Here is a 19581-nt window from a genome sequence, read left to right on the forward strand (position 1 = left end):
TCAAGATTAGCATAGGAAGCGTTTCTGCACACCTTTGCCTCCTTACAGAACTCACCTCCAGTGGAGATCTTGTGTTGAAAGACTCAGATGGTACTGTAGTGTGGTCTACAAATACATTCACAAAAGATTTTCAAGGGATGAGGATTGAAGAATCAAGGAACCTGGTGCTCCTCAACCGTTCAAATGGAACCATGTGTCAGTCCTTCGACCATAACACTGATTTGTTGATGTTAGGTCAGAGATTGGAGGTGGGACATAAGCTTACTGCAAACATTTCTCCAACAATCAAAGCCCAGGTACTTTTTATGGAACTTTGATGCGGGATAGTTTTGTCATGTTTATAGCTACTACACCAAGTCTATTTTAAATGGAATAGGCTAATCTCCACATAAAATGGTATTAATTTTTTTTTTTTAAAATTTCGAGGTGCAAAACATCATAATTATTTATACAAATTTTTGCATTTTTACAACAATGAGAATGAAGATCATGAAGATTTTATACAGAAAATTTCATCCAAATCCATTGTGTTTTGCACATTTTAAAAATCATACGAAATGCCATTTTATGTAGAGATTACTGACTTCCATTTTAAATACCCTCCCCTGCCTACAACTGTGAACTTCTCTTTTGTACAATTCCACACCAACTACCTCTTATACTATTCAGAAGGATCTCCATCCAATCCAAGTGCAGTCACTCTTCCCGTACCTCTTAATTCCCTATACTTGAAGATCTCTTATGATGGGCATTTGAGATTTTTCTCTTATGATTAAAAAACCAGAAGATCTGATAATGACTATTTGTCACAATTTACTAGTGCGCTGACTAGGTGTGATTATCCAATAGTATGTGGGGACTATGGCATTTGTACAGATATCCAGTGCAGCTGTCCAAAAACAGAGAATTACTTTTATCAGATTGACACCTCACACCCCAGTTTGGGATGCTCTCCATACAATCCAGTCCTCTGTTCACAGACACCCAGAGGGAATGACAGCAAGTCAGGGCAGTCATTTCTAGAGCTGGACCATGTTTCCTATTTTAGTTACATGTGGGAAAAGCCCTCTATTGTAGAATTGGTATCAGGAAATTACTATAAATATCTTTGCTCCATAAATTGCTCTTGCAAAGCAGCATTTTTCCGGTGTGGTTTCACTCCCAATTCTTCTCTTGGCTACTGTTATCTCAAGTCCTCGGTCCTCTCCATGGAATTGGAAAGTAAGACAACCGATTTCTTTTATAATTCAACGGCTTACCTTAAAGTTCAGTCAAAATCCAAGCGGCCCAAGTACTTAATTACAGTTACCACTGTTTCTGCTGTTGGTGCAGCGATTGCCCTGTTTCTCTTTTTGTGGGCATGCAAGCATAAATTGGGAAAAGCTAGACAAGAGGAGGAAAAGGTTGAGGATTTAGACCTTCCAGCTGGCTTCCCTGTGCGTTACTCATTCCAAGAATTAAAAAATGCTACCAGTGATTTCAGCATGAGGCTGGGCGGCGGAGGATTTGGTTCAGTGTACGAGGGAAATCTGTTGAACGACACAAAGATAGCAGTGAAGCGGCTTGATGGAGCAGGACAAGGCTCCAGAGAGTTCCGCGCAGAAGTGAAAACTCGGGGGTACATTCATCATGTTAATTTGGTGAGACTGGAGGGCTTCTGTGCAGAAAAGTCGCACATAATTCTTGTATACGAGTATCTACCAAATGGGTCTCTGGATAAATGGATATTTCCAAAGGAAAACCCTCAGCTTGTTCTGGACTGGAACACCAGATCCAAAGTGATTCTTCAAATAGCACGAGGATTATCATACTTGCACGAGGAGTGTCGAGAACGAATCATTCATTTCGACATCAAGCCCCAGAACATTCTTCTGGACGAAAACTTCAATACAAAGGTCTCAGATTTTGGGCTAGCAAAGCTGATTAACAGAGAACAGAGTGAAGTGATAACCATGTTTAGAGGAACTCCTGGCTATATGGCACCTGAGTTATTGGGCATGCATTTTACTGAGAAAGCAGATGTCTATAGCTTTGGCGTTGTGGTGGTAGAAATTGTGAGCGGAAAGAAAAGCAAAGAGCTTACAACACCAAGCTATGGGCTGTTTTCAGTTTTGCAGGGTATGGCAGAGGAAGGGAGATTGAAGGATTTAGTAGATCCTGAAATCAAAGATGAAGGGATTGGTGCCGACCAGGAGGCAGCAAAAGTGTTGGCAATGGGCATATGTTGTATACAGTATGATTTTACAGCGAGGCCGGCGATGTCGACCCTGGTTAAGGCACTGGAGAATCCAAGCGAGAGGATTATGTCACTTCTCTGTTTACAGGCTCACCGATTCAGCCGTTGATTTTCTTTGAGAAATTTAATGACGTGGCGCTCTCCTATGGGCCTTTGCCATCTGAATTATCGGGACCTAGATGATATTTTACTTGCCTTTTTTCATGGCTCTTTTTCATCCCGATTTTCGACTTTTCCGAGTCGAAATACATAGTAACTGTGCTTTTTGCGTTGAATGATGAAAAATGAATATTTTAAGGAATATTTACGCCGAAGGCGTCTCCTACTATGAAATGCACCTGCTAACTTTTGCAAATCAACGGTTGGTATTGTCTAAATGCAGTGCAAGACGATTGAAACGTCTTTGACCGTTGATCGATTTTCATCCGTATTTAATTTTGTTTCATTTTTCGTCCGCATTTCATTTCTGTCCAAAGTCTGCCCATCTCTGACGGCAATAGTGACTTTTCCAGATGCATCTCCATTAATTAAAGGATCGCATTTTTTGGGAATTCGTTTCGTCTCATTCACAGAGCTGTCCGGAAAAGATTCATCACGCTCCCCTTCCTCGATTTCCGTTCGCCATTTACAATTTCGTTGTTTCAAGAATCGCATGACATTATTTTAAAAACACGTCAAAAAAGTCTTAAATGCATAAAGTTGGAAACACGTCAGAAACAATGATTTAACTTTTTAGCCTTTTCAACCATTATTTCATTCACCATTTTCCCTTAACCCATACAAATAGTCTTATTTTAGGAATATGTTTTACATATCATGATCACGATGCCATGCACATAAGAGAGATCTTTAATTAAAAACTTAATGCTCTATATATTTCCAACTTTTAAAATTTAGCTTTTTAATTTATTATATTTATATATATATAGTTCTTAATTATATGTTTAAATTTTTTAAAATATTAGTTATAACTTTTTAGTTTTAATAATATTATAATATATAATAAATTATGTGTTCAGAAATTTATTCTTATTAATTATTATATTATAATATATATATAAATAATTAATTTTTATTATATATTAAGATAATTTAAATAATATTTTTATTTAAAATATTATTAAAAACTTAATGCTCTATATATTTCCAACTTTTAAAATTTAGCTTTTTAATTTATTATATTTATATATATATAGTTCTTAATTATATGTTTAATTTTTTTTAAATATTAGTTATAATTTTTTAGTTTTAATAATATTATAATATATAATAAATATTATAAATAATAAATTATTTGTTTAGAAATTTATTCTTATATATATATATATATATATAATTAATTTTTATTATATTAAGATGATTTAAATAATATTTTTATTTACTTTTTAACATATTTACAAATAATAATCTATAATAATAATTTTTTAATAATAGATATATTGTTTAATTTTATTTATTTAATACATTTGTTATTTGTTATTAATTTATTATTAATATAAAGAATTTTGAAATATTAGAATTTTGCATTTAGTTTTTTATTTTTATTTTAATTTTGATTTAAGCTTCAAATCAATTTTTATTAATTGTCTTTTTATGAAACTTTAAATAATAATATTTTGAATTTGTAATTTCATTTATATAATATTATTAATATCTCAATTCTAATAAATTAAAAAAATACTTAATTTTAAGTTTAATCATTTAACAAGTTTATTATTTATTATTGGACTTTTTACATATTTAGATTTTGATATCTTTTGAATTTACATTTAGTTTATTTTATTTCAATTTTTAATTTAGATTTAATTCTATATTTTTTTTAATTATTTATGAAATTACAAATAATAAATAAAATTTATTTGAGTTATGTTAACCTATAACTATTTGTCTAATTATATTTTGAATTTTTGTAGAATAATTATATTTTGAATTTGTGTTTTAATTATGCCGACGACATCTCCTATATGAAATGGATAGGTTGAATTTACAATCTAATGGTCCATAGCATAACAAAAGCATGCAAGACGATCATAGTATTTTGGGTCGTTGGATTTTTTTGTCGTATTTTCCTCTGTTGAATTCAAACCTATTTTCAAATGCCTTGCAACTTGCATCACCCCGATGGTACTATCGATAATAGATTGAACGTGTATGAATTTCCAAGCATACACAAAAAAGTGGTATAGAAATAACATCAATAAAAGATATCAATGTCTTGACGAGTAGAAAATAATTAGTGAAAAAAAGTAGGTAAAAAATAATACAACAAAAAACACATGAATAATGATCCAATTACTTTAGACATAGTAATCATCTTGCACATCTCTCCTTAAACATGCATTGTCAATATGTGTTGTCAGTTGATTCGATTAATATAGTGAATGCGATACATTCCAATATAAGAATATTGTGGCAAAAATTTACCATAATTATTATAGTAGAAATAATATTTCCTCTTTCTCTTGCACGCTTCATATCTCTCATTTTCTGTCTATATCTCTTTGTTTCCCATATGTATATGTATATGTATATATCTTTCTCTACCTCTATCTCCATATATATATATATATATATCCTTATCTCTCCATCTCTTTCCCTACTCCTCTCTATCTATTTTCATATCCCTCTCTATCTCTCTATGTCACCCTCTATCCATATCTCTTTGTCCCTCCCTCTCCCTCTCCCTCTTTATAGATTGAGCTATCTCTCCCTTTCTACATATTGATCTCTCTCTCTCTCTCTCTCTCTCTCCCTTTCTACATATCTCTCTCTCTCTCTCTCTCTCTCTCTCTCTCTCTCTCTCTCTCTCTCTCTCTCTCTCTCTCTCTCTCTCTCTCTCTCTCTCTCTCTCTCTCTCTCTCTCTCTCGCTCTCTCTCTCGCTACCTATTTATATCACTCTCTCCCTCTTCATTTCTCTCCACCCCTCTCACTCTCCCTCTTTTCATCCTTTGCCTATCTCTCCCTTTCTCTCCATCCCTCTCTCTATATATCCCCCTCTCTATCTCTCCCCTTATCTCTCTTCCTTTGTGTATCCTTATCCCCCTATCTATTTCTCCATTTTTGCCTCTCTCTCCCTTTATCTTCACATATATATCTCCATCTCTCTCATTCTCTTCTCACATATCTCTATGTCTCCATCTCTATTTGTTTTCCTCTCTATCTATTTGCCTCCCTCTCCCTATATCTCTTTATATCTTTATATTTTATCACTATATCTAACCATTTATGTCTCTCTATATCTCTTCCTTTGGACCACTTCCTCTATCTATTTATCTCTTCCTCACAATATCCCTATTTATCGCTATTTTTATCTCTCAGTCTACCTCTCTATCCAGTTATCAACTTCTCTCCCTCTATCTTGATCTCTATCTTCTTCTTCTTCTCTCCCCTTCTATTTCTAGACATGTCTCTCTCCATATATCTATATCTCTTTTATTCCCTAGCTTTATCTCTAAATACTTATTCTTGCACATTTTCATTCATCTCTATCTCATTATCTCTACATCTCTCTCTCTCCCCCCCCCCCCCTTCTCTCTCTCTCTCTCCATCTTCCTCTCTATCTCTATACCTTAACTCTATATCCTTATACATTTCAATCTCTCACTCTTCCCCCTTCTCTCTCTTGCTATCCCTATCTCTCCCTCTATCTGTATTGCAAACATAGCATGAGCCCATTGGTAATGAAGCTTGATTATCTTCATGATTTATAGTTTTTTATTTTGGTCATGTTTGCATCCATGTAAGTGAATGCATGGTTAATTTGAAGCTATCACTTCTCAATTGAAATATGTGTTTTATAGATAACATCATTTGCTAAACGGCCTACCAATTCACCACACTTACTATAAAATTGTATGTAATAATTAAACGAAAATATTTTCTAATTGACCTTTCACACCAATTCGGCGTACCCATTGCACACCAAGGTGCAATTGCTAGTTATGAATTTCTTAGAACTGTGCTGATAAGCTCTGCAGTTTTTCGCCATAAAAATATAGTAGAATAGAATATTATTATAAATATATAAATGATATGTTGGGATAAAAAGTCTTAATGTTAAATTAAATAAGGGAATATAAGAATTAAATTGTAAGGTATACCAAGTGATTGGTGTGGTCTATTCGGTTGATAGAATGTATCGGTTTCATAGTGTGTTTTATAAGTTGGTTCGTGCATTCTATTGGTCTTATAGCCACAACCCAAGTGATTAAGGATCAAGTTTTCTAGCATTAAATTTTTCAATTTATGTGTAAACATTAGGGTGTAACTCTGATGTCTGAAGTCCAAATTTAGTAACTTCATATTTCTTGAAACCATTTCTGAACATTTATGAGTTTTGTTCAGCTCTTTACTATCTTTGTAGGATTATATAAATTTTTAAATTATATTAAGAAATGACAAATTTATTATAGTTTTATTATGACTATATAATTTTAAAAATGACTTAATAATAGGATCAAAATGACTTAGAAGGAGTCAAACTAAAGCAAGGGCCCAAAAAGAGTGTGGAAATGTAAAGGGGTTACAATTTGTGATGCTATACAAGCAAACCTATGGTGGTGGTGGGGGGGGGGGGGATGCGTATTTTTCTCAAAAGAAAGGGCACACATAGGGTTGGGATGATAGCTAGTAAAAACAACAAAATCACTCCAATGACCCAATCCTAAAGGAAGTCAGGGTTGCAAACCTAAGACTTTAGCATGGAAAGAAAACAAAATCCCAAGCAAACAAAATTTTAAAAGATAAATTTAGGATGTGGAATCAAGGTAGAAAAAGATGGCGAGCAAGAAGGAATAGATTTAATAGATGATGGGTTTGGATTGCCAACATGTTATAAAATTAATAATATTGTGCTAGATTAGCATCCTAGTTAAGATTAGCCTAGAGTAATTTCTTTCTTAAAGGACTTCAATTCTTAAATTATTTAGATATAATATTTTATCAATATTTACTTACACATTAATTAATCCAAATGAAATAAACATGATATACACATTCTAACTAGCACCTAGCCACCAAAGAAAATATGTTCTATTCCATTATATTTAGAGGTGCGCCCATTTTATAATACCCCATTTAGTTTAACATTGTATACATCACCGCATATCCTCAAAGAAATGATCAAAATTATTTTGAAAGCTTCCCCACCTCTTTTATGCATTAAACTTCAAAGATGTGCTATAATGATACCCTCAAAGATGTGAAATCAACCTGAATTGGCAAAATGGTTTTAGAGCCAAAGATTGATGAGTAGATTGTAGCTCCTATAGTGTTTAGAAGTTGGTGCGGTAAGCCCATAAGGCAAGATTTAGTTGTAGGTGCTAATCATGGCCAACTCATTGAGTTTCCTTTTTATTATTCTTAGGATAGTTTTATTTGAAGCCTTTGCTTGGCTATTACTTTGGGGATAATATGGAGTAGAGAAGAAATGTTGGATGTGGAATTGCTGATAGAGTGTACAAAGTTCTTAGTTGTTGAAAAGTTTATCATAATCTATGACAATGGAAAATGAAATTTTGAAGGGACATATGAGGTAATTTAGGATAAATTTTGTCATTTCTTTTTCAGTGACGTATGAGAGGGGAATGTCCTTAACCAATTTTGTGAAGTATGTAGTTGCAATTATTATGAATTCATGACCATTGGAGAATGAGAGGTGGTTATCCAATAACATTGGACACCTATTATGAAAAGGGCCAAGGAGTAGCAAGCGATTGCAATGCTTGAGATGATACATACATGAGATAATCATGCTAATGACATTGTACAAGCATTTGTTCACAAATTTATATGAATCTTGTTCCATTGTCAACCAATATAGTAAACTATTATGAGAAGCTTCTTTGCAAGGGTAAGGCCACTAGAGTGTGCCCCACAAATACCTTCATGTACATGAAAAATACTAAAATTTATTTAAAGAAATTGAAAAAATATGGTGTACTAGATAAAAGATCTCATGTCAAGATGGTTCAATTTTTTCTCTATTTTAGACAACTCTTTGCACCATTAAACTAAACTCAAATGAGACATTTTTTTTGAGAGAAAATGAGATAGGTTATTATAGCCAAATTTCAATTCTAATCTTAGATGCAAAGTACAAATCCTTAGGGTTGTTGAAGCTCAATTTGAAAATGGAATAAATTGACCAAGTTCTAGCCCCCTTATGCATTTGACATTCTTTTTTCCATCATCTATATCAAATTTTAAAAAATGTAAATGGGTCCTTCATTGGTCATGTTTCCTATATGTTTTCCTTGTTATCCTTCATGTTCCTATCAAATTCTTATAATTCCTAAATGTCTAAATATTTCTAAGTCTAGAACATTTTTTATCATTTAACACTATTTTTGTAGATTTTAAGAGTTTTAGTGGAGTGTCAAATGTTTGACCTTCGTTACAAAGCACTCACCCTACATAAATTTTTTATTGTTTATTTAGACCCTTCATTCCTTCAAGATTCCTTCATTCAATCAATTTTTATGATTTTGATAGACATTCATACTTCATACTTCAACTTCTTTGTTCTAGTCTACTTTTCTTTTGGTAAAATTATGGGGTTCATCCAAACTTCTTTTCGTTCCCTTCTTTGCAATCTTTCTTTATTCCTAATAAAAAAATCCTTGCTTCCTTTCCTATTTTCCTCTTTGCAAAATTTGATAGTTTCACTGAACTTCCATCTTCCATTTAAACTTCCCATCCTCTCAAGCTTTGGTCACTCTCCACTCCCTTTCCCATTGTAATGTTTAATGTACTTACATATTTAGGTAATGGACTTTGTCCATTTTGCCTTCACAGGTCTGAAAATCCAAACCTCTAATTCCCTCACCATTTTCTATATTCTATTCAATTCCCTTTTTAAGAATCTTGTTGTACTTCTAGACCTATAGAATTCCTCCAATTCTACTTCTAGTTCTACATTTTCCCCCTCTGTGGACTTTCCAATCTTTAATATATAAAATTCGTACTTGTTATGCAGTTTTTGATTCATTTTGTCTATTTCCTTGTGTTACTTATATTTTTTAATAGATATCCCACTTATGCTACTGATTAATGATAGCTACATGTTATTTATTTATAGCATCACTATTTGGTCTGCATCTTCTGATTCATATCTATCTTTTCTTGGTGTTGCATCTTATAATAAGTTTTTCCATAGAATTTCTAGTATAAAAGTAAATCGAATTATTTATTGTTATTTGATTATAAATGTAACACCATTCATTGTTGTTACTTGATTATATTTCAAGTATTCGTAGTCTATTTGAAACCATTACAATTCTATCTATTTTCTTTTTTCTTTTTTCTTCATAAATTCAATTGTTTCTAAGTACACTCGAGACTTATAGTTTTAATCTAGTTAAATGTAATATCACTTAACACTAGCAAACACTATTTTGGAGAGAGATATAGATAATATTAATCACTCTTAATACAATTTTTTTGATGAGATTAATATTATTGCTACTTCAGCTCTAAAATTTCATATGAAATCAGTGTCTCAGTGATGGATTTTGTTTGGTCAAATGGGCTTCTGACCATCTACAAGGCTGGAATATTGTGGACAAGGGACAATTATCTTCGGATTTGTCTCATTTGTTAGACCGCTTAGTGGAAAATGATAAAGTTGTGTAATGTTTTGTCCTTGTTGGACATTTGGCCCTTCTTGCTTTATACCTCGTTTATGTCTTAATAAATTTTTACCCCTCTTTTAGTTTAAATCTGAATGAATTTAAGCTATTAAGTTAAATTTTCCTTTAAAGATTATAAAAGTAACAACGGAATATAAACGAAATGCACTGGCAAAACATACATTTTACTTCACCTCGAAGCATATCAACTCATCATCTTTACTTTTCCTTTTTGTTTGTTTCACTCAAGAAAATTAGGATTCATTGTTCAAGTATATGAATTTTATAGTTCTACCAAAACAAAGTTGTACACATGTGAAGATAAGTCACTGCATTAACCACATCAATAGCAATACGTATCCTTGTAGCCAATTCTAGCACGACCTCATGTAGAATTTTCTGTATCAAGAATCAGCTTCATGTACTTGAAAAAATTCTTTAAATAAACATGCATTCCTACAAAATGAAATTCTCATTCCAAAGAGAGTATGTTCACTCTAGTTGTTTAAGAAACAATCACATTCACTCCTCGTGTTCTAGCTAGCCAAAAATTTGATAAGTAATGACTACAACAGAGAATGTATCTACAACCTAGCTTTGAACTCAAGTTTCCTAATAACAAGTGTGCAAACTTTTTTTGGCCCTCACCCAATCCAACTCACTATCAAAATACCAAATTCTAGACTGCACTAGAATTATGTTAAAGGAAAACTAGTTATTTTAGAATATGGATGATGTCCATCTTTCTCTACTTTCTTAAGGTCTTCCTTTTAAGAAATATCAAAGGGAGGAAGTTTATGAGTTTCATGATTGTTATCACCTATAGAACAAAAATAAGGAAATACCATCCATTCAACATTTAGGACCCTTTTTTTTTTAATAAAAGGGGTAAAAACTTTATTGAAACATAGATATAAAAATTACAAGGAGGGCCAAAGCCCCGAGGCCCCAAAAAAGAGCCTCAGGCCTAGTCTAAGATCAACCACCATCATAACTATCCATGTCCTCAGCAAAAATCTTCTGCAAGTCCTGACAGTAGTCTCGAGAGAGATGCTCCCAACCTTCAATTTTCCAATCACTGTCATGTTTCGAAGCCCACTTAGCCAAACAATCAGCTGCTCTATTCCATTCACGAGGAATGTGGATGAAAGACACCTGCTCCATTACAGAACTAATTTGAAGAATATGTTGAACAATCCCTGCCAGCTGCCAATGAATCCCACTCACCTTCTTTTCTGTCAACAAATTAACAATAATTTGTGAATTCGATTCATAGATAACCTTCCTACTACCCAAGTCCCAAGTCTGTTCTAGGGCATAGAGAATAGAAAGTCCCTCCATAAAATTATTAGATTGCCTCCCTTTATGCACCAAAAAGAGGAAAACCACCTCCCCTTACAATTCCTACCAACTCCACCAACCCCTGTAGGGCCTGGGTTACCCCTGGAGGAGCCATCAATGTTAATCTTCATAAGCTTATCCTGAGGGGGTCTCCACCTTCCCACCCTTTGGACCTTCTTCGTAGCACCTATACCTCTTCTGACACAAGCAAAGATGGGAGACAACTCCTGCCATCCAAACCTACTCACAATATCTGCCTCATCTCTATCCAAAGGAAAATTCACCTCACATTTAGCTTCCATCGTCTCACGAATCATAACCATAATTCTATTCCACACTTGTTGCACTAACAGTCTAGCCTCACGAAAGATCCTTCTATTCCTCTCAAGCCAGATCTACCAGAGTATGAAAATGGGCCCAACATACCAGACCGTCTGGAGGAAGGGGGACAAGATAGGAGGTCTACCCAAACTGCTCCAAAACTCCACCAGAGAATCTGTGTGAACACAAGGATGCTTCCACACCCCCCACCAGTAATGCCAAATAAGCATAGAGAAGGGGCATCTGAAGAAAAGGTGTGAGGAATCTTCCGCCCCATTACCACACAAAGCACACATCGAAGGCCCCAAGAATCCCCGCTTGCGAATATTATCCTAGGTTAGGCATATATTCAAGGCCAGAGTCCAAGCGAAGCAATTGCACTTCAGCCAAGAAGAATTGTTCCAAACCTGTTTCCAACAGAGCACCTCTCTTCCCTCTAATCTTTGGTTCAACAGTACCTGGTATCCACTAGCTACAGTAAAGACGCCCTTAGGATTCAGAGACCAGGCAAGTCCATCCCTACCCTTGATTCCACTATAGTGTCTACTCGCCAGAATGCCATGCAACTCCACACACTCTTCCTCCAACCCAGCAACTAGCCACTCATTAGGATCCTTCCACCTCTCCAACTCTAGCCGCCCACACCTATAAAAAACCTTGAAGTCACTCACCCTTGACCATCTTGCCTCCAAAAACCTCTGGCTATGGTTCCCAAGATTAGGAAACTGATCAAGGATGGGGGGGTACCCATCCCAAGAATCATTTTAGAAAAAGACCTCTTCCCCCTGCCTGTAGAACCAAAAGAGATCTTCCTTAATGAGAGAGGCCCCCTTCTTGAGAGTATACCATATCGTAGAGCCTTTTCCCTCAAGCAGATATCTTGGAACCTCCTGCACTAGGATCCTCTGCATATATTTGTAAGCCAAAATCTTAGCCCGGCCATGATCCTGCTCGACACACCACCTCTAGTACAATTTAGCCACTAGAGCCTCCCCGAATAAAATAGCATGTCGTAAACCAAGCCCCCCTTACTACTTCGGGCTACACACCAAGTCCCAATTGACAAGACTCCATTTGGAAGAGGATAGATTGTCTGCCCTTAAGAATTGCCTTGCCAAAGAGTCCAAACCCTTAAAGAACCACTTAGGAGCCACTTGAAGCATACATCGATAAATTGGAAGAGCCTGAACCACTGACTGAATCAATTGAACCCTCCCAACAAATGATAACCATTTGCGAGTCCAATGATCAACCTTCGAGAAGAATTTATCTAAGATACCCTGCCATGACTCCCTAGGGGGATTACCGGGAGAGATAGGAATACCCAAATAAGTCAAGGGAAAAGTGCCAACTTAGAATCTCAAGATAAGAGCAATCCTCCTTTGAATAGTGCTAGGGGTATTGAAGAAGAGGATAGAAGATTTCTTCATTGATCAACTAACCCAAGGCTGCTAGATAAACATCCAAAACCTTCCACAGATTCGTAGCTTCTCTGATCTGAGCAAGTCCCATCAAGGTTGTGTCATCAACAAACTGCAAATGAGACTGCGGCTGCAAGTCATTACCCCAGCTCCAACCCTAAATTCTACCCAAGCCCACATTATGCTTGATCAACCTCCCCAGGCCCTCAACGAAGAGAATGAATAAGTAAGGGGAGAGGGGGTCCCCCTGACGAAGGCCCCTAGACACACCAAACAACTTAGTATGATCCCCATTGATTAGCACTAAGAAAGAGGTGGACATAACTACACTCATAACCCATTGGATCCATTCCTCATAAAAGCCAAAAGCCATAAGGATCTTCTAGAGGAATGACCAACGAACTCTATCATAAGCCTTGGCCATGTCCAACTTGATAAACATAGCTTTTTCCTTAGATGTTGCCATAGAATGAATGGTTTCCGTAGCAATGACCACACCATCCAGAATTTGATGCCCTTCCACAAACCCACTCTGTTCCTCTGAGATGACACCCCCCAGACACTTCTTCAACCTTTCTGCTATTAGCTTAGAGATGATCTTATAAATCACATTGCAGAGAGATATAGGGCGGAACTGGCCTAACCTGTCAGCCCCATCACACTTGGGGATTAGCATAATGAAAGTCGCATTCAAGGCTCGAAGCATCTGCTTATTCCTCTAGGACTCTTGGACTACTTCCAGTAAGTCCAGTTTGATGATATCCCAAAACTCTTGAAAGAATTCAACCAAGAACCCATCCGGTCCAGGGGCTTTTCCTTTCCTCATGCGAAACACAATCCTCATGAGCTCTTCCATCATAATAGGGCCCATAAGCTACTCATTCATCTCCCCAGTAACAAGAGGAGGAATGCAAGCGAGAACCTGGTTCTCCTCCACCAAATCCCCCTGAGAATCCTCATTGAAAGGAGATCAAAAATACTGTAAAGCCTCCCTATATATCTCTTGCAAGGATAATAACACCTCACCTCTATCATTGACCAGAGCTGGAATGGAATTTCCATGACGTCTTGCTTTCACAGAGCTGAAAAAGAAAGCAATGTTCTTATCGCCCGCTTGGAGCCAATCAATACGGGCTCTCTATTTCAAGTAAATTTCCTCCCTGAGCTCCCATTCCTCTAAAGCCTTAGCAGCCCCATCCTCCTCTCTAAGCAAAGCTTCAGACAAACCATGCTCTCTGATTTCACTGGTGATGCCATTTAACACTATTTGGGCAACTTTCTTAGCATGAAAAATGTTCCCAAAACCCTGTCGATTCCACTGTTAAAGTTGAAACTTCACAAACTACAGCTACTTGGAAAAAGTGTACATAGCAGTGACAAAGGATGACCTCCCCTTCCGCCACCATTGCTCAATAAGAGTCGACAAAGCAAGATCCTAAAGCCACATAAGTTGGAATTTGAATGAAGGAGAGTGAGCAACCCAGGCAGAAGAAGAAACTAGCTTGATAGGCCAATGGTCTGACCCTCTCCAGTCAAGAATCTCTGAACTTGTGGACCACCCCCCACCAACCCAAAAAATGGAAACCAGAAATTGATCCAGCCTCTTTGCAATCCAACCCTCCCCCACTCTCCTATTGTTCCAAGTGAACAAACCATTACTAGGCTTAATGTCAACAAGATGCAGAAAAAGAGATACTATCCCGAAAAAAGAAAGAAGAAGGCTCCAACCTCATCACACCCCCCTTCTTCTCACTCAACTCAAGGATAGCATTAAAATCTCTAGCCATAATCCAAGGATGAAAAGGGACCAACCTTCGCATACAAAAAATATGAGACCATAAGTTATGCTTGCCCTGAAGATCGGTGGGGGCATAGATATTGGTAAACAAAATAAGATCTTTGGTCTCAAGACTAGAGGCAACCCTGGATAACGAAGATCTGGAAGCCACCCACCAAACAGGGTGAATCCTTGAGGGGTTCCAAAGATAGGCCACCCCTCCAGAGGAACCAACTGCCCCAATACACTGACACTCGCCTCGCCCCCAAAGCTTCGGCACCAGACCCATCATACTCTCCACCAAGAGTTTAGTTTCTTGAAAGAACAGGACATTAGGTGAATGATTCCTAATCAAATCCCGAACAACTTTTTGTCTAGGGTCACTATTCAATCCCCTTACATTCCATGAAAGCACAATCATTTAGGTGGATTGGAAAAGTGACTGACCCTGACTCAACCAAATTCTCTCCCATCAATTTGATTTTATCCAAATCCTTCTTTCTACCAGCCTTTGAGTTCTTCTTTGTAGCACATTTCTTAATATCTTTCTGATGCAGACCCAGGTGAATGGAAGACTTATTACTTTTAGCCCCAGTCGGTTCCAATTTTAGGGCTATCGGAGATCCCTCCCCCCCAACCAAATTCATCTCCGAACCAGGAGTGAGACCCAACTAGAACCCAACTGTCTATTCCATCTCCATTTGCTGACTTCCAATCACTTGCAGGGCCTGGGTAAAATCCTCAATAACTCTTTATGGACCCCCCCCTGAAGCACCTTGGTCGAAAAGAGTTAACCCTGGATTCACTTCCTACTGGCTAAGGTCATCCAAAGGCCTCAAATCTGTTAAAGGTATCCTCCTCCTGTCTCTCCTGTAAGGACCGCTTTTGTCCTTGATTCATATTCCTTGTCTTAACTAAGACAAAATCATCAGCACCCACAACCTCAGCCAACATAGTAGCTTTTCCTTTATCAGCCATATTTTGACTCTGGGCTGGCTATTGAGGTTGGTGCACCAACAATTTATATCAAGGGCACTTACGCTGTAAATGACCATACTCGTGACAAAGACAACATCAAAAAGGTAAAGTCTCATAATATAGCTATTGAACCCATGAGTAAGATCCCACACACATATCTATAGTGTCTAGCAAAGGTTTACTAAGATCAATTTTAACATAGATACACGTAAAGGTCATTACCTTTCTCCCTAGGGTTTGCGATGAAGATCCCACTGGCTTCCCAAGCAATCTGGCCAGCAATCGTAGCACATCCTCCCGACAGCATTCCACAAGAAAATGTGGTAGTCGAACCCACACAAGAACCCTATTTAGGAGCTCCTTCAAAGGGTTAAACCCCGTATGCCAAGGTTTGATGAACAACGCCACCTGGTTGTAAAAATGCGTGCCTCCTTCAAAGACCCTATTGCGATCCTCCATGCAGTTGAAAGTAACCATGAAATAGTTGTTTGCCAACAACATAATCTCCATTTCCCCTTCCGGTGCCCAAGTCCTCTACGCCCAGTTTTCCAAGAACTGCAAAGAAACCCTCATTCCCCAAAAATTGTAGTATAGCGAGTGTTTTGAAAAGTACTCCACGTCTTCAGCTATCAACTTGGGAGGAATAACCAGCTTCGGCCTCTCACTGCATCTCTCCAGGCAACCATTAATCTTCATAATGTGAGAACTACCAACACTCCCTGATCCCGATTCAGATGAGAAAAGGTTATTGTTAAAAGTCTTCATACTCTAGAGTGGGGGTTTTGAACCCACCGCAGTGTGAAAATCCATGGTGGGAGGAACTTGCAAGGCCTCACCACCAATACGGGACTCAAAAAAAATAAAACAAGATTAAGATAGACCCACACCCCAAAGGGCCACTCAGGAAGGCATGACACTCGTGACCCCATCCCTCCCAAGAACCATCGAGATATAGTGTCGGCCATAGCCCCTGTCCCCTTGAAATCCCACGGCTCCCCGCAGACCAGAAGCCCAGCCACTCGCAGCCAAAGCTCCACCCGAAGCCCCCCAATCCTCCCTCCACTCCCTCGGCCGAACCCTGCTTGACCTCTGCTGCCACTGCACACCCCTATTGCACCTGCACTTTCCTCCCCCATCAACACACCTGTAGATCTACACCCACAAGCTAGGGCCTCGAAACCCTAGCTCGATCGCCCACGAACCGCCGCACGCACGCCATCTCCAATCTTCATTTTGTATCAACATTTGGGACCCTTATCAAAGAACATATTTTCTATTTTTTGGGGGGATAGTTACTCTCATTTTATAGTTTTGAAACAAATATCATTTGGATTTACTATTAATTATAGTATGTTAGAAACACAATAAAAATCATTGAAACTCTCATGGAGTTTTCACATACTACTTTTGATTTACTATTTCCTCTGCTTTTCCTAATATTTTCCTTAAGAAACAGACTTGAAAATTAACACTTTGCTAGCTTCCTATTTATGGTAATGTGGTTTTAAAATCTTTTCATCATCTCCTTGTTCATTTTATCTAACGTCTTTGTTGCTTTCTCATGTTTTCTCATACTATTTATCCCTTTGAAATGGAATTTCAAATGGTAATTCATGTGTTGGTCTTATAGATGAAAAATTTATCTGCTTTGGTTTAGGACAATATAGTAGTTGTCATAAATCTTTAGATTGAGCTCTCTTTAATTCAATCTTGATTTCAAGCGTTGGGGAATATCTTGTTGTTGCGTTAACCTCTACTTTGTTTCATTTATACTGTATTACTAATGCTAAGCTATTATACTAGACTATAATTTTATAAAGAAAACTTCTTCCATAGTCCAATTGGTCCAGTGTTTCCTTGCGCAAAAGTTTAATTCCCTCCTATTAAGTGTGCATTTATGATACAAAGCTATCTATTACTAAATTATCTAGGGTATCCCTAGCGTAGATGGGATTCTTGTTCCTATCCCTTCAACGATCAAAATGCTATGGTAATTTGATAAAAGGGAAATCTCTTTGTGCACACTTAAATTCATTTGATAATTTTTTATGCAAAAGGTTAAATCTTTGTTATAAATTGTGAGTAATATAACTCATGCTAATCCCCAATACCTATTATTCTATATCACCAATATTTCTGGCATGTAGTTCTGGCTATGGTGGAGTTTTTTTCCTTTGTTGTGTGTTAAATTGGACACATTATTTGATTGAGAAGAAACAAAAACATCTCCCATCTTTATGTGAATTGAAGTGTCAGAAACTCAACTCCCCTTGGCACAATGGGCCCTATAGTTCTTTCACAAACTGTAGATTCTGAAACATAAAAGATAAAAATGAATTATTTAACATATCAAAAAATTCTATTCATTCAAACAGATTACATCATGATGTCTCAACATAGAGGTAATTAATAAAGTTATCCTCATTGATTATATACTTTTAAATTATTTTCTAAATAGCTAAGTGTGTAGGGGAAAAAGCGAGACTAGGTTAACATGCCCTAATCCTACTTTTTGACACACATTACGGAATACGAAAGAGCCTAGAGGTATCACACAATTGGCTACTTCTTCTTGTGAAAGAGAGAGCCACGGGCTACCTATTAGGATTTCTATTCCTTTGTTGAAATTGGAAGATCAAATGATGCAAGTTCAAGCCCTAATCCCAAAATGCAAGTTTGAACTAATAACAAGATTGCAGAATTGAGATTAAACAATGAACAGCTGTAAACACAAGGACAAAACAAGAATGCAGATGCGTACTCGGAGTCAAAATCTGATTGAAAATGTTCGGGACAGGGGCGTGGGCGTCACTGTCCTGATTCTGTCCCGAAAACTGCACCTGAAACTACTGTTTTGCACTCTGGAAAACTGTCGGAAATGTCAAAAAATGCTGTCTGTTCGGAGGACCAGGGCGCCCAGCGCCTCTGTCCTAGGGACCAGGGCGCCCAACGCCCCTGTCCTGGCAAGACCAGGGCGCCCAGCGCCCCTGTCCAAGTCTTTTACTCTGCAGTTTGATGTGGAGTGCTGTCTCGACCTGCTCTTCCCGGATCTGTCACCTGCGGCGTCGTCCGAGTCCCGAAACCTGCACTTATATCTGAAAATGGTATGGGCGGCTATATAGGGTTTTGCCTTAGTCAAACCCCCGCTTCGGTGATTTCCACCTCCACGAATAGCCAAGTTGTTTTGTAAAATGTATTGTGTGTGCAGACCTAGTGTGTGTGCAAGGTCCTAAAATGCAAGAAAGCAAACTAGAGCAACCTAGAATGTAAACCCTAATTGCTTGTGAATGATAATGTAAATGCTCTAAATAAAGATGCAACATGATCTAAAGAATGAATAAAGGATATATTGAAGCTTATGCAAAGACATGAAAACAATATGAAATCATACCCAACCCTCAAGGGAGGAGTACAAGCCAATCTTCAGTTTCTTCAATGTCTTCCAAGCCCTAAATGGATGAATGAAATTGATAAATGCTTGATAGAGGGATGTTGAATGTTGTTGAAGTCTTTAAAGATCTACTCTTTCGCTGCATATGAGGTTCCTGAAAACCAAAAATTGGGTCCCTTCAAATGAAGAAAGAGAGCTCTTATGTAGGAAACCCTAGGTCGTAATTTCGTCTTTTGGCCGACCTAGAGATTGAATTTCCCACCAATTTCTTGGGGTTAAGCTTTATTTTGTGATTGGATTGTGCTCCTAAAATTTCGGGAAAATGTCCGGGACCATGTGCACTCCGGGCGCCACGGTCCCGACAACTTTTCACCAAATTTTCAGGGCCGTCGGATATGATGATTTTAGAGAGAATCTCGAAGTTACAGGTGATTTCGAGATGTTTTGACCCCCAAAACCAAGCCCCCAAGCTCAAAATAGGACTTAA

At 37.3% G+C, this 19581-nt stretch overlaps 1 protein-coding gene across 1 annotated transcript; it reads left to right on the forward strand.

The window, feature by feature from the left end:
* Positions 1-789: 789 nt before the first annotated feature.
* On the forward strand, positions 790-2451 carry LOC131039828 (G-type lectin S-receptor-like serine/threonine-protein kinase SD2-5). The gene has a single exon (XM_057972681.2). The coding sequence runs from the start codon at positions 1053-1055 to the stop codon at positions 2343-2345; it is 1293 nt and encodes a 430-aa protein (XP_057828664.2). The 5' UTR covers positions 790-1052; the 3' UTR covers positions 2346-2451.
* The last annotated feature ends 17130 nt before the right edge of the window (positions 2452-19581 follow it).

Source organism: Cryptomeria japonica, chromosome 7 (assembly GCF_030272615.1).
Source record: "Cryptomeria japonica chromosome 7, Sugi_1.0, whole genome shotgun sequence".
In the NCBI taxonomy this organism is placed as follows: domain Eukaryota; kingdom Viridiplantae; phylum Streptophyta; class Pinopsida; order Cupressales; family Cupressaceae; genus Cryptomeria; species Cryptomeria japonica.

Bases quoted from the DNA above. Each gene is read 5' to 3' on its own strand.
- LOC131039828 (XM_057972681.2), top strand. From the start codon at position 1,053: ATGTGGGAAAAGCCCTCTATTGTAGAATTGGTATCAGGAAATTACTAT.